Source organism: Opisthorchis viverrini (assembly GCF_000715545.1).
Source record: "Opisthorchis viverrini unplaced genomic scaffold opera_v5_39, whole genome shotgun sequence".
NCBI lineage: Eukaryota > Metazoa > Platyhelminthes > Trematoda > Opisthorchiida > Opisthorchiidae > Opisthorchis > Opisthorchis viverrini.
The window spans coordinates 837,525-861,366 of record NW_008751696.1 but is presented as its reverse complement, the minus strand read 5'-3'; the positions used below and the strand labels follow the sequence as shown (position 1 = coordinate 861,366).

Here is a 23,842-nt window from a genome sequence, read left to right as displayed (position 1 = left end):
AGCGTTCAGTCTGCTCAGTTAAGAATCCATTTTACTAGTGGTCGGTTGCTCAGCATAAACATCAAGGATATGTTGCTGGTCCACCACTCCCTCATTCATACGTTTGTACTTTCGTTTGTGTCATCGAAAACGTTACAGGAAATCATTGAAATCAGGAATTCACAGGAAATCGGCCTGCCTTGGCTGACCAATCACGATTCATAACTGATCCCGGTTGGATACCCTCCTATTCACCGTACGCTTTACCACCTAAGTTGCTTGTGTGCAAATATTGTAACTATGCTTTGGTTGTTGATCTGTTCGCGGAGCTTAGCGAACAGAGAAACAGCCACCTAACCTAGAGTCAACTAACACACCCGAGCTATCATTGTTTCCATATATTATTAACCATCTACTCCATTCACATTTGTATTTGCTGGTCGAGGCTTTATCGAAACAGTTGTTGGTAATCGGTTGGTTTTTGTCTAGTTGTGTGTCAAGCAACCTAGTTTGTGTTCAACCACTGTTTGAAGCAAATAGCGGAGCGTTATAGCAATGCAGGCATCTCGGAAACTGCAGATGAATTGGCGAATGACGTGCGCTGCAGCAACTTCAGTTCATCGATAGTTGTTGACTTGAAGTCTTCATTCTTTGTCGTGTATCATTGTATGTTTTTCTGATGATGTCTCAATTGACAGAACAGATTTCTATTTCTCCCAAACACTGCCTGCTATACCCGACGAGGAAACAATCAATATTTGTTTGTCTGCAACGCGGAATCCAGCATCACCATTTGCGAGAGACCTCTGACCAGAGATCATTTCGTTGACCGTAGACGCTTGTCGACTGATGCACAGAAATCGTAACCCAATATTGCGCCGGAAAACGACATTCTGCTTGAGACACAGATGACTAAACTTTTCTATTCCGCTCCTCTGGGGGTGTATTACGGGAGCGCAATCATTATGAATAGAGCAATGTGAACGCTCGGAATGAGGTGTTAGCTGAAAGTGCGCGAAACTGACGTTCCAGTGAGACCTAACATGAAGATCTGCGCTGACCCCGAACATGGCTGTTGGGTATTGATGTGTTTTATGACACAGCTCGTATCTACCCCGGACTCGACTCCGTTGTATACGTTTGTGTTCCCCTCTCTAACGTTTTTAGTATGCAGGTCTGCAATAAATTCGAATGTGCATTCAAACGTGCAAATTCATACACAGGCGTTGGTGTGATCCTCCACGTTTCTTCTCGCTGGGTAACTGCTTTATTAAGCGTTCTTTGTAGAGTACTGGCGCCTTTTGTACACATGAAGTGATACCTAGGGAGCCCCACAGTCTCTAGTTTCCTTCAACTCGAAGCTTTTCTTCTTATCTTTAGGAGTAAACGGAAGGCTGTATCGAAATAAGCTGGTTTGCTTTCAATGTACAACTCACCTATGCGTATGCGACCTGGCAATACACTGGAGACTTTTTCTACTCATAATCATCTGTATTTTCTGACAAATTCGTTGGTACGCTCGTCTGAAAACTCACCGGTTTTGCGAACGGACAGAACCTCTTGTCTCGCTTCATTACAATTGCTGGAGAACTGTTGAACAGTTTGCGTGGTACAAAACCGAATTCCTTGATGCTCCATGTTACCCTTAGTTTTGCGGCCGGACAATGCGATCTGTTAGGATTAGTAGTATCTTGAGAAGAAACTACTTGCAGGGTTGCTGAAAACTGTTCGACAGAAACCTTGTGAGTAGTTTCCTTTGCGAAAATATGCTTCGATATCTCGATTATCTTATCAACTTAAACATGAGGCGGCCTGTGTGAAGCACATTCACTTGAAGAATATCATAAACAAGCGATTCGGTTGAACCTCTGAAGACCAAATTGAAATGCAAATGAGTAAATTTGTCGAAATCAGTCCATTTTGGGTTCAAGTAGAACATAAGATTGATGGAAACTCGGAGACTGCGCCTGTCGGATGAGCCCCAAGAGGGGCGAAACCGGTCGTGGGTTGTCAACCTCGTAAGTAGTTCCCCTTATAAAAAGCCACCTTGTTTTCATCCTGATTACCCGGTACCGATTTGGCACATTTGCTCTACTTTTGTATAAGTTTAAATGGCCCGAACCGAGTGAACATTCAAATATTTTGTATGTGTGACATTATTTTAATGTTGGAAGACGAAAACACCACTGATGACCTCATCTGTAGGCACTAGGTTTGTTGCCAATGTTCTGCTACTCATCTCTCGGCTAGAAACAAGCAGATCTTGGATGTGCTTTGTCCCCATCACTTTGAATATACACTGAGTGGTCGTTTCTGCAGATATCCATACGACGGCGACACTTGCTGGTACATCCAAAGAATGCCTTGATACAATAGGTGTTCGGAGTCCAAGGCCCATTCTGCAATTTCCACAGGGTCTGACAACGGATGGGATGATTGTTCACACATGAGTTGGCCTATTCACTGCGTTCGTTTTGCCGTACGCCTCAGGGTATCTTGTTTTTGTCTTGGTCACGGCGGAGGTGAAATCTTTGGTTAAACGCCCAAAGTTGATCAAATATGGAATATTCATTTATCTATAATGGAGATGCTTGTGGTTCGTAATAGTATGTGCGTTCGTGTTCCACTGAATTGGTCTATTCCTTCGTGATGACTTGGCGGCTGTTTGCAACATGTGGCTTGTTCTCCGCTCGTAACGAAAGATGGAGGGATGCGGGGGTGAAGTAACCTACCGATGGAGGAGCATTACTTTTCTTGCTCACGCGAAGTTATCGGGTCAGTCAAGCGGTCTGCCTGACCGCTGGAACACGTAGTTTGATCCTGGCTGGTTTGATGGTGCGCGGTGGTGGCTTTCGGTTGCCGTCATCTGAGGAAAGGATGAATGCGCAAGTAACAACCAGTGTTAATAATAATGCAACAATGGTTGTGGCACTGAGTACGGTTAACTGTGTCCCTACAAATTAATGTCGACTGGCCGGTGCACCAATATCCGCCGCTTGAGCACAATCGGCTGGTGGGATCGCTCGATTCAAGAGAAAGCTTGATTCCTCATACTTCTGGCTTTGATGTCTGTTCCAATTGCCTACAATTCCTCCTGTCCTTCGTCTAGCTAGTAGTTCCAGTTGACAGAACTGGAACTGACCAGAGCTGAAGTCAATAAGGCTTGGAAAATGTGTCTGAAGCGTTCTAGCCTTTCTGCGAAAATGGTATGGATGAATAACGTCAAGATAGAATTTACTGCGACGGGAGTGGTAATTTTTAGCGTCGTTCAGACTTGACCAACCAGGGGTCAGTGATTGAACAGCATATGGCGATGTTTATTTACCTTGAATGAGGTGTTTTACCTATGTTTTCGGACCACAGACTATTTCACGGTTTCCAAAATCCGCTAACCCTCAGTCGGCTTCACTGTTGATTCATTTGGCATGTGGTTCCTTATTCGCGTCAAATTAGCTATCTGGCTAAAGCATTTGAATAAACAGTGTTTTCGAAAAAATCAAAGCGCGTGTTTCAATCTACCTTGGATAGGATATCAAGTGGTTCGGAAGGTGTCCATGGGGATCATGTGGTGCCAACCGAGGGGTTACAAGGTTTGGATAGGAACAAACAAGCAAATGGGACTGAGAGGGCTTTGGGTTTTATGCATGCAATTACTTGGAACTGCACTTTGGTTAGACTATATTATATCTGCTAAATTGACATTGAGCTGTAACGGGGTTTTCGTGAGCATTTTTGGTTATGATAGGTTGACTTGATTACCACTACTGTTCACGCACTCGGTTCTAAAGTGTTTTTCTTTTCCGATAGACAACACGGGAAACTCGGGACGTTATTATGAATGGGTTTCAGCGATCGGTGACTGACTTTACTCATTTTCACTCACAGGCGGGGGGTTAAGTTTATAGGGGTTATTTGCAAACAGCTTTGCTGCGTGATTAGCTGGAAAACATATGCANCGGGGATACTCGGGACGTTATTATGAATGGGTTTCAGCGATCGGTGACTGACTTTACTCATTTTCACTCACAGGCGGGTGGTTAAGTTTATAGGGGTTATTTGCAAACAGCTTTGCTGCGTGATTAGCTGGAAAACATATGCATTAACTCCCGGCTCACGCAGTAAATCTACCTCGGTGCTCCTGATGAAATGATTTCGTCGAAAAATCACCGACAATGGCGGATGAACAAATTTTTTGCTTTATGGTCTTGTTAGGATTTACTTTGTGGTCTTGTATTAGCGCTTTAGACTAGGGATAATATAAAACAAAGATAATTAGACATGTATCTTGAAACCTGCCAGCTAATATCACTCTTAAGCTTACAGTCCTTAGATGTCATGCCCTTGCTAGATATTCATTAAAAGCTTTGTTTGAAAATGGACGCAAATGATTTTGAGTTGCCCCCATTTTGCTATGCATGTGCCGTTGGCTCAGAGTCCTGATTTTGTCATTCCAAACCTCAATCACAGCCTTTGTATACTCTCTCCTTATATGCTGTCTCCATATGCATAACCGTTTACTGTTCATCCATTCAATCATTAACCCACTCAGTCGCAATAATTCAGTACCGGTCACGCGACTATCTTGCTGACGTGATTTTTTGTTGCATTTTTGTGTCTGCTTAATAACAGCGGATGTCTGATGTAAGTGTGTTAGAATGAACAGCATTGCATGTCCTTGAGACCCACATTTTTTCCACTGAGAGGCGATCATGTTCTTATCTCGTGATAGTCCAGGGGTAAAGACATAAGCTCCAAACCAGAAGGGCCATTGTTCAGATCTATGACCAGGATTTTCCTGTTTTGACATTGCATCGACCGATGTTCATTCGGAGGTTCATGCGTTCGGGTTGTGTCCCTGCTGTGTATTGATAGGAAGCCCTGTTATAACGAGGCGATCGTGTTCGACAGATTTCCTGGACCAGCGTAGATTCGTCCTGTGAACATCCTAATGTTATCATACCGGTCGTCACGAATAGACGGCATTAGTATGTGATGATGGTTCTTCCAACCCAGGGACTCACATAGTTATTCTGGGGGTGCCCCTCACCTTGTCATTTGGACAGTCTGTCATGCTAGATTTCCCAAGCGCTAGGCGCAGCACGGATACAGTCTATCGCTACGTGTTGCGGGCTGCAGCGTGTGTGCGAGTAGTGAACGAGAATCTTTGTTCGGCATGAAAATCCCACAAAATTATTTATCTGCTGCTATACACTCATTGGCAAATTAAGTTGGCGTTAGCAGCAGAGTGGCGTTTATACTCCTCTCCAGCTGAACTTGCGGAACACTGGCCACCTCTTGTTTGGTTTGAAAGGACACATGATTTATCGGCGTACTTTTATACGCGAAACACTACTTGTAAGGTTGCTGAAAGCAATTCCATGGCCCACCACCCATTTCGTCTTTCTCGTAGACCATCAAATCAGCTTAGTTCCCGCGCTTCCGTGATCGCAGAATACAGTCAAAGACAGATTCAAGTTGTCCTCCCGTTAGTACTAAGTTATTTTGAAGGTTGATGTATATTTCTACTACATACAGTTCGTAGTTCACGTAGATAATCGGATTAGTTGGGACACGAAGGCTGCGCCTAGCTGATGAGCCCCAAGAAGGACAAACCGGTCGTGGGTTGTCGCGGAGTTTCCGCTAATTTTTGGGCCGGGTGATTTCGATCTCTTCTTGGCAGCGCCTTCTCGGAGGCGCGATTTCTGTTCTGGAAACCAGTGTCTTGTTTGTTGGTTTGATCTAGGATTTTTTGTCCTCAGGGTTCTTCCGTCCCTTTTCGCAAAACTCACATGGTAACACTCGGCGCAGTTTATCACAATAATTCCAGCTCTACTCTACCTTTGTCATCCTACAGGTCACTTCGAAGTACGATCTAGATATGAATCCGTACAACCGCGGATGTTGCATCAATTGGCTTCACGTATTTTGCAAGGCCGAGGGGGCAATGTGAGTTCATCTTTCAAAGTTTATTTAATTCTTCAATTTCAGACTCATACGACCCACAACAAATTTGGAACCAAACTTCAGTAGATACTTGAAGAGCCCCAAAGAACGTGCAAATGCGTACGTACTGAAGTCTCCACCTCCTGGTACTGATCCGTACACATCGAATGTAAGACTTTTTTTCAGCCTTTGTTTTGTATGCCTGGTTACCCTTGTGCTCCTGTCGCTTTTTCAGTATAGACTAACATGTTCGTGAAGTTGGTGGTTGTATTGTTGGCTCACCAACTAAGCGACTGAACCAGCAATTCCTTGTTTGTCCATGATTGCTCGACCCCAGTATGTACGACAGCTGTGTACCGTAACACTGCCGATTTGCGGTATCTTAAACTAACTTCATGGGGGCTAACACTGAGTTGTGATCAGGGCATCTTAGCTTAAACACTTATAGGTTTTTAAACCACTCACATTCTGGATTTGATTTACACGATCATTTTCCCACTTCTTAATGATCTATACCAAGGAGAACGACCGTCGTAACATCCCGTTGAGTGGTGCTTACAGTCTCGTGTATGACAGGCAGGACATTTAGGGCCCTCATCCGTTGAAAGAGACTCAATAGAACCTACTCCTCTTACCACATTTTTTATCACCGCCATGCATGCTCAAATGGTTTTGCTTTGTTTCGCTGCTGCCGCTACTGTTGTTCAGCTGTGTAACGAAAACGCAATTATAAATGGGAAAAATGCTGAGCCTGTTGAATGGGAGGATAAATACACACACGTGATTGGAAATAACAGTGTCATTGACCCTGGAATTTGATGATGTCGATACGGATCTCTTCATTGTTCGTGTACGTTCTCCATCTTTGATAGGTGATGCGCACTACCATGATCAAAACTGAGCGAATTCTCCAGGACCACGTCGTACAGTCTTTCCTCAAAATGTCATCTTCCGCCCGACGTCTTGGATTAGTGGAGGCATGACAGTGACTAGCTAATATTCATGGCGCACTTTTGTTAATGATCTCCACAGTGTCAGATGTAGTCAGTTTTCAAGCTTGGATCGCAAGGACTTGCAACAGAACCTTTAGCGCTCCTAGCATCCAGTCAACCTTGCGGATCAGGAGCTTGAGCTCACAGCATAATAAGCGCTGCGAAAAATGTCGCGCGCACTTCAAGTTCTAAGATATCGTTTTGAAACTTGCTTCACTTTTGGAAACAGGACATTGTCCGCACATACTAAGTTATCTTGGCATATCCACTTCGTGGATGCAAAACTTGGATTTTCCTATCCAAGGACTTACGAATCTTCCAAACGTTCGACCTGCATTCGAACGTTCGAACTGCATTCATATGCTGATTCTGGAGATGGTCGCATTATCGTTTCTCATTCGAGTGACGTTTGCCGTCGCCCATTAGGTATCCTCTTACCTTGTCGTTGCCATGCCGCTTTTTCTGATAGCGTACATGTATATCATTCCTATCATCGACCACTGTGACACACTTGTTCATTCTTACTGCACGGCCTCTTTGTGGGCAAGACTCTAGCCTCAGAACGATTCCAGTGCCATGGAGACGTCAGCCCTCAACTTATATTGAGCATCATCAACCTGCATGAAATCTTGCATGCGCCTTTACTCTAGACGTAGACAAATTGGTTCAGCTATAGTATCCTTTCGGTGCCTTTCTGCCATGCTACCAGAAGAAAGCACGAGGGGTGTGATACTGTCAGCTTGCCCAAGCATAGACAGGGGAACTCGAGGAGCAGAAATCGGGTTTGAACTACGGACCTTCGGGTCAGTAATTGGCTTTAACTACTGAGCCATCTCGCCCCAAGTGGCTCAGCGAACAAATTGTTCTGAGTTATTTTCGACGCTTTGCAATCAGCTGAGGTTATAAACGGATCGTTTGCCGAGGGATTCTCTTGAAGTGTATACGTTGCGCGAGGTAGTAGTTTGAGCGTCCCTCCAATACTTGGAACTAGATCGGTCGTAATAGAGGACGTCGTTTCTTTTTTCCGCTACCCATTCACAACTTGTGACCTATTCCCCATTTTTCTTCTCTTTTTCTATCAGCAACATGCGTTCAAATCTGGAGAATATTTTGACGGTCATTCACAGTCTGCAACAGACGCTACAACCCGCAGCGAAGATGTAGATCACCTGAATCAGCTTCAAAAGGAACGTGACTGCTCGAATGATACTGCATTGTCTCTTAGTGGAATAGGAGCTAGCCCACCTGTGTCTGCTTCACTTCCGTCACCTCTTCCGCCTGCCACCACTTCAGTGGAACCCTCCAGACAGAATTCCGCTGTGTTGGAATCCCGAACGGCAAAAATTTCTGCTCCGCATGGTTTCACAACCCCCGAAACTTTGTCACGTGCAGTGCTGGCAAAGCCATCCGCTTCTGAGCTGCCACGTTCTGTGGCACATACATCCGAATCGCCGGTTCCTCTGTCAAACGTTGACTTTTCTCGCGTGGCCAATGGACTGTACGTTCAATCAGACACGGGGACGACAGGTTACCTATCAATGGCAGGTGATCAATCTACACCACTTCTCATGTCGAGTAACACACCGGAAGCCGTTGACAATCTATCAGGTGGGAGGAAATTTCGCCGACCTTCCAATTTATTGTACACCACTTATGAACAACAATGGGCATCGCCTAAACTCTACACTTCCGAAACACATCCTCCACCTGTCATCTACGCACCACACCCTCCGATCCATGGCTCTGGAGTGGGACGCGATTCTTCCAGGGACTTGCCCCGTTTGCAAACGGTAAACAGTAACCTGCCTTTAGGGGGAAAAGCCATCTCAGCTCATCCCTCTTCATCGTTGTGTAATCTCCGGGAGAAACCGTATGCCCCAGTCACGTTTTCGTATTTACCCACCGGTGTCCAGTCTACTGGAGATCGCCATTTATCACCCAGTTTTGTTGTGGCCGATTTAGGCACAACCCGATCGAAATTTCAGCAATCCTCGCCGAAATCGCGATCCAGATCGGCCCCAACCCGACGAAATTTCAGCAATCCTCGCCGAAATCGCGATCCAGATCGGCAGGAACAGTCGCCGTTCCGTCTGGGACTCTTGGTAAGCAAACGTTTAGCGGACTTCAAATGGCGCCTTCAAGTAACATTGCTGCACCAAAATATGCGATCAAAGGTACTGATAATGGTGTCCACGTAGCGGATGCCCATCGATCGGGCAACCGAACGTTGATTTCGCAGGGTCAAAAGGCTCCAGATTCCTCCAAGTTAACCCAACGATCGAATCTTCAACAACAGCAACGAGGGCTGTTTTATCAATACTCTTCAGGTAATGTTGATTACTCTGCTTCCGGTGGACAGCTTAGCTCAATGCAAGGCATTCCGTCGTGGCCTCCTGCCATACCTCCACATGGTGCACCCAACATAGGGCATCATACATCACATTTAGAGAAAGACCGTTCCACTGGACACAACTCAAACCGCCTTCTCGTTTCTGAGCGTGTGAGAATGTTAGAAGACACGGATATTGCCAACTTTTCAGCGACAGCCAACTCATCGCTTATGCACTACCCACAAGATTTCCACGGATCACTAGGTGATCCACCAGGTAATAGTTTCACCAACCGACACGGTTCCAACTGTCCACCACCACCCTTACCCCCTCATCACCGCGCTTCTAAATCTGTGGTAGTACGAAAGTGCGCATGTTATGGTACCCAATCCAAACCCAGACTGGACCCCTGACCAGGACGGTACATCCCCCGACGGCACGTTTGAAATATCTGTGTAATCTACAACGTGATATGAATGAATGGTCGCTGCGCCACACTTTGTAACATAATCATTACGTCACCGGGATGGTCTTTCAGACTCACTTGTGCGCGGTCTGCATTGTCCATGACATGCTATGATTGCTTCCACTAACGATTTCAAGCTTTCAACCAAGTCCCATTGGAATAACCACGTGCTCACATGCCCAGGTGCGCGAGTGAGGGATGATTCCATCCTAATGTGCATTTTTACCCCGCATTCAGAATGTCTCCCGTGATTGTTGTACAGTCGGAATGTTTCTTCAATCCAGATTCACTTTGGAAACGTTGCATTGCTGCATTAGGTGTACTTTTGACTCCCTTTTTTCTGTGCACACAAATGCTAGTCTGTTGTGGGACGCAACGTTTTTGTATGTCCCATTTCGCGTACTCACCTCGGCTACCCACCGACGCCTTTTATGGTGTTACTCCTATTACTTCTGCCGTATGCACGTGAATACGACATCGCGAACAAACGATATGCAAAGTTCTTTCTTGCGCTAATTTGCATTTCTCCACTTGGGACTACTCTCTCCGGCCATCTACCACTGAATCTGTTTACTTGAAGAATGATCTGCCACTGATTGTGAGCATCACACCCGGTGTATTTCAAATGGATTTAAACAGAGTAATTCGGTGCCTGGTTGTTGTTCGACAAGTACTGTTCCGTGCATCCGAGATCACGCGTCTTCCTGACGCGCACCCTCCGCCGGTTTGTGTATCTGTATTTGTGCTTCTTTTCATTCTGTTCCTTTTAAACGTGGATACAGACAGATCTGATATGTACTGTTCGCCTTTTTGTGTGCGGCATAGGAACAATTATTATTTCCATTTCCGATTCGTTTTGACGATTTTCTTCCGTGATTACTACACGCACACACATCGTTCTTGCTTTGTGATTCAGACAAGACGAACAGTTGCCTTTTTGCCAGGTATGCCGTTGAAAAATATTACCTATTCAGATTGAATCCTGTTTTGTTCTGATGTATGTGACTGTCTGATTTTGCCTTAAACTTATGCTGTTGCCATTTTAGGGGTTATTTGTTGGGCATGTCGATACATTTATTATCATTAATGTGTATCCCAAACGCAAGTGAGTCGAAGAGCTTATTATCGTCTAAATGGTCGATCCGATGAGTGAATAGTTGTGCACTGTATTAGTTTGCAGACAGCTCAGTGTTGCGCCTATCTTTATTTGAGTTTACAATGTTTTGACGGGACCCTTTCAGCAGGAAGTGGTCACCTGTCTTGAGGCGCCTCCGGTTTACCATATTAGATGATATCTATTAAGCTTCATAGGCTCCTATAACTCTACATTTCGATGAGTTTATCTATTTCGTTTGGAGGTTTTCCCTTTAGTAGCGTATGGTTGGACCCTTGTCTTTCCGGATCGATCTACTAGAGTCCTTTTGGCGTTGTGAATTAATTGTGTGTTCTGGCCTCGGTTTGGTAGCAAATTTTACTTCAGCTTACTAGTTAGTAATGCTGAAATATTGGTAGCTCGGGTGAGTTTTTTGGTTGATTAGGTGGCTGTTGATCTGTTCGCCGAGCTTGGCAATTGGCTTGCAAACGTTTCGTCACCATACGAGGAGACATCATCAGTGCGCAGTTGGGTGGGTACTTCATCCTTGCCTGCATGCGTTTATATAGCATTCGAAGGCCATCTGTTATCTGACGTGATTGGCTACCTGAAGTGTAACAAATTTAGTAAATCTATTGGTCCGTTTGTGATCTCTGTTGCGTTGTGGTGCTAACTAATTAGATACATTTTGTTGAAGGTTTCCTATGGGGACTGTGCTGCTGCAGAACTACAAACCCTCAGCTCGATACTATTTTTAGTGGAAAAATGACGCCATCCTTTCTCTAAATAATGTAACTCGGATTCTTTAGTTTGCTTCGGGGCCCTTCATTCTACGGTTATAGCTGCTATAACCGATGCGTTTTTCGTTTTAGGTGTTTTGTCCTGGATTTTCAAAGCTCGCGGTCGTTTTCAGTACGAAACACTAATCCAGGTAACCATTGTCCTCATGTTGTCCCTACTTGCGTATTGTGAACACAGTTCGTGGGGTCATCATAAAGAATGCCAATAAAGTGAAATGTCGGAAACTTCAGGGTAATAAAACGGGGACAACAGGTTGAACAAGTGTCCCGCCTACAGCCATTCTGGACCATATCCACTAGATGGATCGGTGGCTAAGGCACGAATTTATTGACCGGAAGGTCCGTGGTTCGGATCCAGTCTCTGCATCTTGACTGCTCTTGTCTAGGCTGGGACAGCGTGGCAGCATATCAGCCTTCGTGCTCCCTTCGGGTACCATCGCAGTTATGCGCCGAAAGAGTTTTACTGCCGAACGATTATTATTCATTATTGAAGGTGCTGAAAGGATTTTGAACTTCCATTTGAGATTCCATCCCACAAGTGAAAATCCACGTATTGCACTGATGTTTTGTCCATCCGTGTTAGGAATTAGCTTTAGGGAGACTCAAACGTTTGGTCGCCATTTGGACATGAGTTGTTTATAAATGGAGTTAAGTTACACTTAGACAGGATATCTCAGCAATTTTCTTTAACCACACAGTTTATATCACGTGCCTGTTGTTGATTAGTTCCGTTTCAGTTCTTTCCCTTCGTATAGAAGTAAGTTTTTTTTCAAATTTACCGGTGGCTAGTAGGTTTAAAAGTAGAATTTAGGCTTTAATTCTGTGAGTCTCTCTGAGAAGTACTTTCAGATTGGTCTTAGTTCATATATGCTAGGGTCACAAACGGTCGAATTATGACAGCCCTTAGCAAGGATGATTGGACGCTCTCAAGATTCAATGTGTTTCACCTATTCGACCCGGATGAACGAATTGTACGCATCATGGGGGTTACTTCGAATTGGTTTCGAAAGCCATAAGAATAGGCTAACCTCACCTTTCAATGCGGCCGCCACGCTTCAGAACTTCTCACCTGCTGCGCAAAACGCTTGAAGTAATCCTCACACAAGGGATTTCGAGCACTGGGAGTAAAAAAATATCTGCAGCTCATAAGGACAGAATGCCGCACTTGTAACAAGGAGTTGAGTGTGCAACTACACTATAAAGACGGTCTAAGGTGAGGTGTGTGTGCGCGCGCGTTGAAAGCTCCTAGGCACACGTGTTGCATATCACGAAACCTTTTCAGTTGATTGTGCATAACACCTAACACTACGTGTTAGGTGTTATGTATTCGACAGTTAGCAAAAAATGGTCTTAGTTTGCCACCGCAAGTTCATAAACTTCTGCCTACACAGGCCGTGGTTCTGACACATTGATTGTGTAAAATACCCTAAAATATGTTTCCGTACTTGCAAAGGTCACCTATAGCTAGAATGAAACAATGTGCCTGGTATTCCGGTCCGATGTGTGCAACAGCTTGGACACATGAAAGGACTGTCAGTTCTACTGTGCTAGGGCTAGCTTCTGTGATGGGATGTATTTAACGAACTGTTTCCGTGTTCTTGCGGCTGTTTGTTTCAGGGCCTGTGGATGTCCCGAACCAGTTTTGTGTCCATCGACGAACACCATTACTTCTTTTGGTAATTACGACTAAGTTCGCCCATCCGGTGTGAGTGTTGTCAGTTTCTGTCCATATTGTCTGACTGAATACTCGGGTGTTTGTGCAGGCTAGGCCTAGATCCCCCTCCCTCCCCCATATCTTTCTTTCGATCACATGGCGTTATTGAAATAAATCGACATGTTCGTGTGGCAGTGCAGCACCGGTGTTGCTGTCGATTATGATGGTGAGTTCGTTTTCCGTTTTGCGATAGACATGTTCGAACCGTTGTGGTGTGAGTTCTTGAGGGTGCCCAGCGAGTCGTTTCATTCCGGAGCATTGGTGACAGATGTCAAGCTTAGACAGTTGATCGCCCTGTCGTGCTTTAGTGATTATTTTCAATCACTAGTGGTCAGGTGCTCCAAGCTTTCCTGTAATAGCGCGATTCCATGTCTATCAAGTAGAATTGAGCGGACAAAACCGAAACGGGTACCGATTTCCTGTCTATACCACAGTATTTTTCGGTCGCAACGAAGGTTTTTCGGTATTGTTTGAGATGGTGTTTGTCTTTATCATTGACCCGAACCATGGATAAGATCAGAGATCCGAGGCATCCAAAGATTTCCACCGTCTAGTCGACTGAGTTTTCCTGTTTCGGTTGCACAGGTTAAGAATACCTTCATCCTGACATCGTTGCAGACCGATCGTAGGATTTGACCCAGGAGGACGTTGTTTGTATGGTTAGTGCCGGGTATTTTTAAATTGGGGTCCAGTTTCATCCAGGGATAATACACAGTTGCTTCTTCTGACAACGAATCCATATTGCTGAAGTACGTCGAATGGTTTTCGGAAGAGTTAACTCACCCACGATGGCTGAACCAATCACGCTGAATAGGTTGCGCTGGCTTGGCCACGTGCTGCGTATGCCAACTGACCGAGTTCCTCGAAAGGCTCTTTTCACACAACCCAGTGAAGTGTGGAAACGAGCCAGAGGAGGTCAAACAATAACTTGACGGCAAGCTATCAAATCCATTACTAGTAAACTCAGGTACGCTGTTCATTGCTGTTTTCCTGGATGGGGACCCCGAGACGGCACACATCGACAGTTAGAGACATCGTCAAACATGGCCTGGTCACGCCCTGAGCTTTGCCCATGCATCCAAGCTATTGCCTTCGATTCGAAGCTCCCTTTCCAGTCTCCCTAATTAGAACCCACTGACAACTCTCTATTGATGCATCAATTATATCATCTACTGCTTTCAATGCGCAGCTACCTGCCCCACCTCCTCAAATCGTCTGCGAACGGGACTGCTAAAACCACTGTACGACAAGCAATGGGGTTCTTATAGCTGATTATGATGATTGACATTTTATATTCACTGACTTTGCGCTCACTGGAGCAGTTGGAAAAGACATGAAATCTATCCTAAGGTTCATTCGCTTCTCCACATCCTTTCTGTACTGCTACTTCCATGCAGCAGACTGCGTAGTAGCATATACTGCTGCTACTAACGATGACTGTGGGGTTGCACAGTCTTCTTGATTTTGATTATTTGTCGATTATTGAATGCACGGTTCAGTACGCAATAGCAGCAACCGTTAAACTTTACCACTCTATCTTCTATGCCACCTGAAGGAGGAACGAGGGCTGAGCTACTGCTAGTTTGACTGAGTTTAGACAGGTGCAGTCAAGGTGGTGAGGTTGGATTTGAACCACAGACCTTCTGGTCCGTAATTTGGTGCCTTTACCATTGGGCTATTTCGAGCGTGTTTGTGATCAGAGATCCATCAAGAAGGTGTCGGTTGCTTCTCTCTGGAAAGAATGATGCCCGTCTTCCTGCTGGTGTTCGGCAGTCTTCGTTCTCAACTATCACTTGAATTTTTTTTGGTGTTTTCCTATCACGGAAGTCGGAGTTGGTTGCAGCCTGCCTTTTACTTTTCGATTGTTTCTGTCTAGGACAAGTTGATTTGGCGTCGTGTGAGTTCTCAGGTTTCGCACATCCTGTACGTTTGTGATACGCTTGTAAAAACCCTCATAAAACGTGCTGTTCGGCCGTGACGTTCCTCAAGTGCGTAACTGCTTTATGACTTGGTGGAGAATTGTGCAGTCTGACAGTATCTCAGCCCCCGTGCTTTCCTCAGTTATCGTAGCAACTATACACCGAAAGGTTGTTACAGCTGAACGTTAAAAAAATCTAAGCATGACGGCTGTGATAGTGTAAGGTTCAGCAGTCTTGGACAGGAGCAACAGTGTGGCTAGGATTTCACTTTTCACCGCATGTCTTACTCCGTTGGTCACTTCGACAGATTGCCATTTTAGGGGAGCGGTCAAGGGGCTGTGCTCATACTCTCACATCATCAATTTTGTGAGTACAAACGGCAGGGTGTTGTTAGCGACACCTATAAGAACTCTTCAGTTTCATTGATATTTTTGAGATTCAAATTGCCCGACTTGGTGCAACAGTTGTGGCTTTTCGCGTGTCGTAAACCATAACTTCGTTTGCCGCGGTGACATTCTTTCTGATATGGCCTTGAAATTACGTGGTGTGTTCCACGGGGGTCTTTTCTAGATAAGCCCCGCCAAAAAATTAAACCCTGCTACCCAAAAAAGATTAGAAAAAAGAGGGTATGAAATTTATACTTTTAGTTTTTATTAAAGAGGATGAAGTTGGGACATGTCATCAATAATTTGCATGAAAACGTCCGTTTTTCGATGCCTTTGCCTCCAAACGATCTCACAAGTAGCTGTTCACTACAGATCGGTGTGTGCCACATTCGCGTTTACTCTGCATCTTGTAGACGTGCCAAAGAGATTCGATGGTTTGTGTGTGAGCTCCAGTCGTTGGATCCACAAAGTTTTCGGTATGATTAACCGTCTCATGAGTATAACTCATGTCAATCATCGTTTCAATTCTTTGGTATGATGCTCACATATCGGAGATGATGATTGAGCCAGGAGCGATGCAGGCCTGGATTGTGTTCATCAAAGTAGTCACAGTTCGATCTGACACTGCATACATGAACACCTCTTTAGTTTCCCGGCGGATCCCCCCCCCCCCAAAATCCACTGCTGGGGAAGGACTCGTCCTGTGTGTTTTTACGGTGGGCTATTAGCGTCTCATCGATCTCGACGTGTAGACCTGGGCCGTCGATAACTGTTGGACTCTGCAAAAGCCGCCAGGCGCAAACTTCGCGAAGAAAGTTCTTCTAGTCAACAGGGGTCGTGTGGCTAATAGATAATTTCTATGGGCAGAATTTGATTTTTGCCAAATTTTTGGACCAGTAATAGATGAATAGAATTACTGTCCTAGATCGCTGCAGCCAAGCTCCCTTTCGAAGACCGATTTCTTGCTGACACTGTCAGGCATTACACCTCCGCTTGTCAGAAACAGTTGAAGGTGTCATTTGATGGCCATTGTTGCATAAACTTTGCTGATGGATCACTCCGTAGCTTTGAAAAAGACGTATTGTCGTCTCCTAGTCATGCATGAGAGTCGAGAGGGTCAAAAAGTTCGTTTGAGGTTTTGCGTCCGGAGAAAATTTTTGCACAAAATGAGTCTAGATGCGGATGAGGAATTGTTTTCATCAAAAATAGGCCAAGGTTGTGTGCGTACATTAAATTGGAGCTGGCAAAAAGTGGCGGGGCTTAACCTTTTGCATATGCACTTTTTGGATTAGTGGCGGGGCTTATCTGGAAAAGATCTGTTCCACAGCTTTATTGTTTTTGTTGTGAGGGACTTGCCACTGTCTTACATATTGTGCTCGGAATGTATTTACGAGGGACTAATTATACTTAACATCCTCGTTCTGGCAACAAACGGAAGAATTTTCCGAGATCTGCCAAAGCTGATCAGCGATATATCTAAGTCACAGTTGTCAAACCACTCAGGCGTCTGTGTACTTGAATACCCGTTCACTTTCCTTGAGTTTTATTCGCTCTGGTATACGAATCAGTCCCTAATGTGGGCAGGCCTTACGCTCTCACCAAGCCTAAAACTGTTGGACAGTCATTTACTCGTTACATACCTAACAATCAGAGCGGTCTTCTAACGTTGTTGCCTGCATTGTATGGGTGGACAATCCACTCAAAGTTGATGAACTGAAGTGTGTTCACTCCAATTTAATTATACATCTTGTCAAGACACCTGTCGTCCAGCTCTCTCCGTGTGCTTGTGTGAGTCTCTTCTCGTTCCATCACACTACAACTATTGGCGGATACATTTTATATTTGGTACCATAGAGACTATTTTTAGCGCCGGCCCAGTTGTAGTTGTGCTGTACACTGGTCTGACTGATCGCCACTGACGTTAAATCAATTCTTACGCGGATGTTTTTTTGCAGTTGTTTAGTCCCATTTGATCTACCCGTTGACAGATTTGATTTTCCACACCACTACCCAAGTCAGTTTAGCCTATCTTGCTGCGTCCTATTCAGTCTGTCTGTTTTCACCATGGTTCGTCACTCAAGAGTCTCCTGAAGACGTTCTCAGGGGTGCTTAGATTAGAATTGTTTGTTGTTGTTATCCGCGATCTCTTTTTCTCTTTGGATTTTCGGGGGAGGAGACGCAAGGCAGTCTCGGATTTCATGTCATACAGCAGTTAAAAAGTGTAGATGTGGGCTAGATTTGTGTGTCTGCTGTTCATATGATTATCGAAGCTAAGCGATTAACATTATTGACTTCAATATCTCACGCAAAGTGATGTTTAAATTTAGTTACGATAAGTTCGAATGTAGTTATTTGGGAATGTTTGTTTTTCAGAGTACCGTGATTCGATTGTTTAGCTAGACGTTTCAACGCAAGCATTGATCCTTAGATCTGCTGCTCGAATACACATCAATCATTTGTCTGGCACATATTCAAACTAGCAAATTACTGCGCAGGTTTTTCTTGTGTGACAGTACGTACTATGATGCCAACGCCAACTGCATCTAGCACCTCTTTTAGGAGCACTTGTGCACAGGGCAATTGGTTATTTCTCACACGGTTTTGTCCGCTTCTTTATATTTTTTATGTGCCTGAGGTGCGCACCTATAACAATAATATTTTTGGATTGTCATTATTGAACCGCAAGATTGAGATATTCACTGTACTTTATGGTGGGTCATCTGAGAGACGCAATACCACATCATATAGTTGGGTGTTTACCGTCGTGGTCTTGTGAAAACCGCTTCAGAGGAATATGATTATTCGGCCACTGTCAGTGTCAAGTAATTTCTAGTGAACTACCAAATTACATCCCTTCTGGACCACTTACCGTCGCCTTCGAAAGTATGTGAGCTTCAGAAGGTCCTTTTTCGTCATCCTTTGCGCAGTAGGGACTCTAAAATGTCGACTATCGGCTCTAGGGCTCGTAAGATCAACAGGAAGGCTGCGGGATGTCTCGTAACAGCGGTAGCACAAACCACCCACTCAGGCAACATATCGTAAGTCTACTGATGCATACTAAACTCAACCATGTTGCGCCAGATGTAGCGTACTTACTGTTTATCGTCTCCAGGCCATCCAGTTTCATTCAGCAGCAATCCACACTCTGGGATAACTGGAAACCGGTAGACTGCACGTTAGTTTTTGCACCATCTCCAACTGTGAACTAGAAGTTCATTGTACTCAAATTAGCTTTTGCACTATCTAAGCAATGAAACCGAAGGCAACTTAACGCTAAATGATTGGTCAATGCCAATACGAACGAATGACCACGATCTTTGAAACGGTGTGTATTTGAAGATCGCAAATATCTACTGTCCCTCTCCCCCAAGTAAAGGGGGTTTGAGACCAAAACCAAGCATTGGCCAGTAAAAATAAGTGACCCTCACCGTTGCATGTGTTTTAAAGCTTAATCGCCGGACAATGGTCTCTTATACGTAGTATTATGTTTGCATTGTATGGCTTCGGCGCGTATCTTCATATAGAAGTTAACTGTATTCCTCGAATTTGTCGTCTGTTATTGCTCCATTTGGGAAAGAGAAGACAGTGCATCCGATGTTTAGAGTAAAGTGGTTCTGTTGCTTCAATATCTAGTGCGGGGGAAGACACAATAGAACATGAAGCGAGGATACGTTACCATACATAGTGATCGGATGGGCTCTCAACTATTATATGTCGCATCAGCAGCATGGGACTAACAAACCAACCACAAAGGGTTCACCAATGTGAACCCAATAAGCTTTGAGTGGACATGAAAAACACACTCCTAAGTATCTTTTCGCTCAGTCATTGTTTTCAGTCATTACCCTCCGTTATCTAGCCCGGCATATTGATTTATCGTAGGGCTCCTCAATCGCTTCACATTGGTTGTTCGCTTGTTCGTCTGCCAAGATTTATAGACCTCATCGCCTCTCCAAATGTTTTCGCCTTGTCAGCGACTCCCTGGGCTTGGTCGTAGTGTCTGGTAAAACAAGATGATGACGCTTCAGGAACGCATAGTATGGGCGCCACCCTGAACCACTGACAAACTGTTAGATCTGAGTAATCTGTGGCACCCTCCTTTTTCTGGTGACAAGAGGTGACATGAGGGTCATTTTATTCCACCTCGTCGTTGAGAGTCCCCAGTTGTTCTCCGGAAAGGTAGCACCCCCTATGTCGTGACGTCCAGCTGGACACTCCCAATTGACTATCAGTTAGATTTCTTGGAATTTGTCAGTGGTTGAATGTTATGCCTCAGCTCAATTCATTGGTTCTATTCTTTATCTCGCTATAGCTTGAAAGTTTGGGTGTTGCCACTGTGAGCGTATATCTCCTTTGCCTCTGAACTACTCACCAATCCAGTTCTGAAATTCCTCGACTGCCATGGCTGCCAGTTTATATGATGACTTAGACGTCCTAGATGGGACGCCACTAAGTGCGACAGAAACGAATACCACATCCTCCGTACCACTAGTTGGTCTCCGTGTGGCCGCGAATTGGAACACTTCAGAGTCAGAATCCCTGGATGTCTACGGTACAGGAATTGCCAACACAAATGCTGCGACCAGGTATGAAACACCTGAAATACCAGTTCCATTTTTATGTAGTATTCCGTTACTCCTCAAATAAGATTCTGTACTTGGCTTCTAATCCCACTTTGATAGCATGAAGTTTATGCAATCTCATATGGCTGCCAAACGCGCCCAGGGCCGACGTGACAATTTCAGCGCTCGTCCATCCATCGCTCCTGTCGTGGATCTGAAGCAGCGAAACAACGCAGAGGGATCTTTCAGGTATGGTTGTTGTTTAGCCTTCATTTCCGCTTCAAGATCATTTATATTTTGGTGGCTTCCAAATGTGTAGTAACTCGAATTTCCGGAAATTTCGCGCTTGTTTTTATTGCCCCCGATTGTATCGTCTTCTTTTCCACAAGCATGTCCCCACGGTGCTACGGCTAACTACCGCCCTGTTTATGTTATTGTATCTGAATAAGCTTGTCGCAGTCGGAACAAGTAGTTTGCTGTGATCTGTTTGTTGTCCAGTAACTTGATCTATTTCATCCACTTGATGACTCATATACGCAGTAGGATTTATACCAGAACCTGAATGATGTGCTTTCTCCTATTTGTGACTGTGAGGGTAGACCAGATGTGTGCTGCACGTAAGTTTTGTTGCGACTTGCTTTTTTTTCGAACAACACTGTTCAGCCGGCCGTTCTTGTTTCAGTGACCAAACCCCATTCGAACGCGCCGTGGCACTGAATTCATTTCTCTAATCGAAAGCTTACATCCAGTATGCCGGTAGCATTGGGGCAGGTTTTAAGCATTCTATCTCGGTCCCACAGTTGCTTGTTATTACTGGTGTGCGGTACAACATTATTCGTATCCAGGCTGTATACTCAATATAAAATCCGTTCGTCTGATATAGAAATCAACCATATTACCTGAAGCGAGCTGTGAACAAAGAACAAATGGCGCATGTAAGCCCCAGTCGATCCCGACTAGTCAATGGTCACTATCTGAATCATGTTGCTCAGCCTTATGCCTGGAATGTTTCGGATCTGAATTTCCTCAGAATTTCACTTGGACTGTACTTACTGGTAGGTAGTTGATAAAACTGTAGAACTTATACTCATGTCGGTTACTTGATTGTGGATTCCTGGAGTGTCGGGATGACCACATATCGCTCCAACACAAACATTTTCACCGGTTTCGACATAATTCATGCGTTGATGAGACGGTGCTAACATTTTCGCCTCGTCTTTCCTGACTTCATATCCCAGTGCGGCCAAGGTTGAACACTACTGAAGAGCTCTAATAAGACTGGAACTCGTGTCCGGCGCCTCTTTGGTTTGGTGGCTCACTAGAACGCTACTATTAGGATGGAAGAGCGGTCATTCGAGTAATGTGGCCGCAGCTGCTGATTCCTAACGAGGTTGAAACAATTATGTATTGCTTCCAGCTTTTCTACTTGGAAGATGAAATCCGAATATCAAACCTAGCAAGCCCACACGTAACCACTCGCGGCAGATGCTTATAGCGTTTTCACTCTAACTAGGACGAACTAAGTACAGTACACATAAATTATCTTGTTTGGGTAGTTCTCTGTGCAGAAGTAGTAACCTTTGGCCCATTCGTTGGACCGTGCTAAGCTATTTTGTTCGATTGAATTTCGATCCATTTGGACGATATGCTCACGTTTCTGTTCGTTCGTTTCACGTCATAAACTGGTATGCAAACACGGTTTGATACATGGTGAGTGTTTGTCCGAACCTGTTGTTGAACAGCGGCAAGTTTGCTGTGGGCAACGGGCTAACCGATACACGCATTGTTACAGCACCTGCCTGTTTTCTAGCGCCTGCTTGCAGTGTGTTTTCTTCGAGTTGTGCACGTGAATGAAGTGTGAATTCTTATAGTCCACTAACGAATATTACGGAACTCTTGTCGTTCAATAATCTTTACGTTTTATCCTGTCCGGGGCGCGCTTCTCATTCCACATCTTATTTTAAGCTATGCATCATGCATTCTGGAAATGATACTTACAACCGAACCGAACGTGTTGTTTCGCAGCAATGCAACTCCTACTTCACCGTAGTTAAGGCACAAAGAGTTCAGCTGGGCACTTCTACCGGACAGAGTTTCTGAATAATTACTATACTAAGAATAACAGTCCTACACACAAGCAATGGTTGGGATGCTACAGACCAACGTTCGTGGCATCCGTTTACTTGTACTCCTAGTCGGATTATTTCACCGGAATCATTACCATCGTTCTCCGGCACTGCTTCGTACTTGGCATCCTACCGTTCAGGGTTTCATTCTTCAGGGTTCTCGAACTTATCTATTTGGGTGTCAGCTGACATGGGTTGTCTTCTATGGTGTACCTGCTGCTTTGGGGAGATATTTCCTCTTAGTTAGCCCTGATATCAGACACAAGGTAGGCTTTTTACCGATTGGCACTTTTTGACTCAGGAAGATGGGATAACGACCTGAGTTCTGTGAGCCTAAACTATGCTGCCCATATCGTCTTCCGGTTCGTTGAGATTCGTAATTTGGCTACCACACAGTGAGTATTAAGAGTTCACGCTTGCCTGATATAATTGAAGCGTTTATTTGTTTGGTCGTCAGCCTTACTTATCTAAGTTGAGGGGACGCGATCTACTAGGCAAGGCTGTGCATGTTTGGGAATCGTTACCGGATCTTATGAGCCTTTGGTTATAAAAATGACAGTATGACAGTTTCTGAAAGGCATGTCGTCTTCTTGTCGTAATGCACCTTCGTTGATAACTGTCAAATCCTCGAGGAACAGTCGATGGGTGATAGAATTAATCAAGATGAGGAGAAGCTCGTACTCTGGTCTTTTCGCCCCATCTAACTTATTGAATCTACTGAATATGATGCCGGCTTTTTTGGGTTTTTATTCCTTTAACTACCCCTGTCATTACCTTTGCATGCTCGTGGCAAGGTTATGTTCAACAGTGATCACGCATAAGCAGTCATAGTTTTTCGGGTTCTTTTCGGGTGTGGGGGGGTCATCTTTCATACAAGTGACAACTGTACTGCTAATCATCGGTATTTTCATACAAGGACAACTGTACTGCTAATCATCGGTATTCTGCACCCACGAATTAAGTGGGACCAGTAATTTTTATCATCATTTCACACTGCCCGCAGCAAATAATGATGGTCAATTTTTATGGACGAATTTCTCCCAGAGTTGCACCCCACCCAATAAAGCACCATCATCTCGGATCTGCATTTCTTTTATTGATTCCGTTGCATAAGCCTGCTAACAAATTAACTTCTTTGCGGTTTGTGGATCGACTTGCATCCTTCGTAGTTTGAAGTAACCTGCACTCGTCGGGGCAATCAGTGAGGGGTCATTAATGTAACCCCACTAAGTGCTGTGGTTGTCAACCGAAGGAACACATGGTTCATTACCTACTAACCTGTGAGGTGAGAGCAGATTCACACCACCAGCTTTTTGCAGTCTCGCAGACTAGCGACTTCAGTTCTACTGTTTGCTATTATTACACGATAGGTTATTTTTCGTTGTCGGTGATGTTTTAGTACCATAATTTGCTCGCCCTGCGTCACACTCAGCTGCATTAGATATCGTGTGGTTGCTGGTGATATGAACGCCCAGGTAGGTAGACTAAGCGCTGCTGAGGCCCGATTGGGTGGTCGTCTTGGTTTGGGAACT

General features: G+C 44.7%; 2 protein-coding genes across 2 annotated transcripts in view; both read left to right on the top strand.

The window, feature by feature from the left end:
- The window catches only part of T265_13138 (hypothetical protein), a gene marked incomplete at both ends in the record, with an annotated part of 31,466 nt that extends 21,809 nt beyond the window's left edge, over positions 1 to 9,657 (top strand). Inside the window, 4 exon segments of the mRNA XM_009167389.1 lie at positions 5,834 to 5,925; positions 5,968 to 6,091; positions 7,997 to 9,016; positions 9,022 to 9,657. Of these exon segments, the coding sequence (XP_009165653.1) occupies positions 5,834 to 5,925; positions 5,968 to 6,091; positions 7,997 to 9,016; positions 9,022 to 9,657 (1,872 nt within the window).
- Positions 9,658 to 11,677: 2,020 nt separating this feature from the next.
- The window catches only part of T265_02973 (hypothetical protein), a gene marked incomplete at both ends in the record, with an annotated part of 23,916 nt that continues 11,751 nt past the window's right edge, over positions 11,678 to 23,842 (top strand). Inside the window, 3 exons of the mRNA XM_009167352.1 lie at positions 11,678 to 11,734; positions 19,935 to 20,208; positions 20,305 to 20,433. Of these exons, the coding sequence (XP_009165616.1) occupies positions 20,024 to 20,208; positions 20,305 to 20,433 (314 nt within the window). The remainder of the gene's footprint in view (positions 11,735 to 19,934; positions 20,209 to 20,304; positions 20,434 to 23,842) is intronic.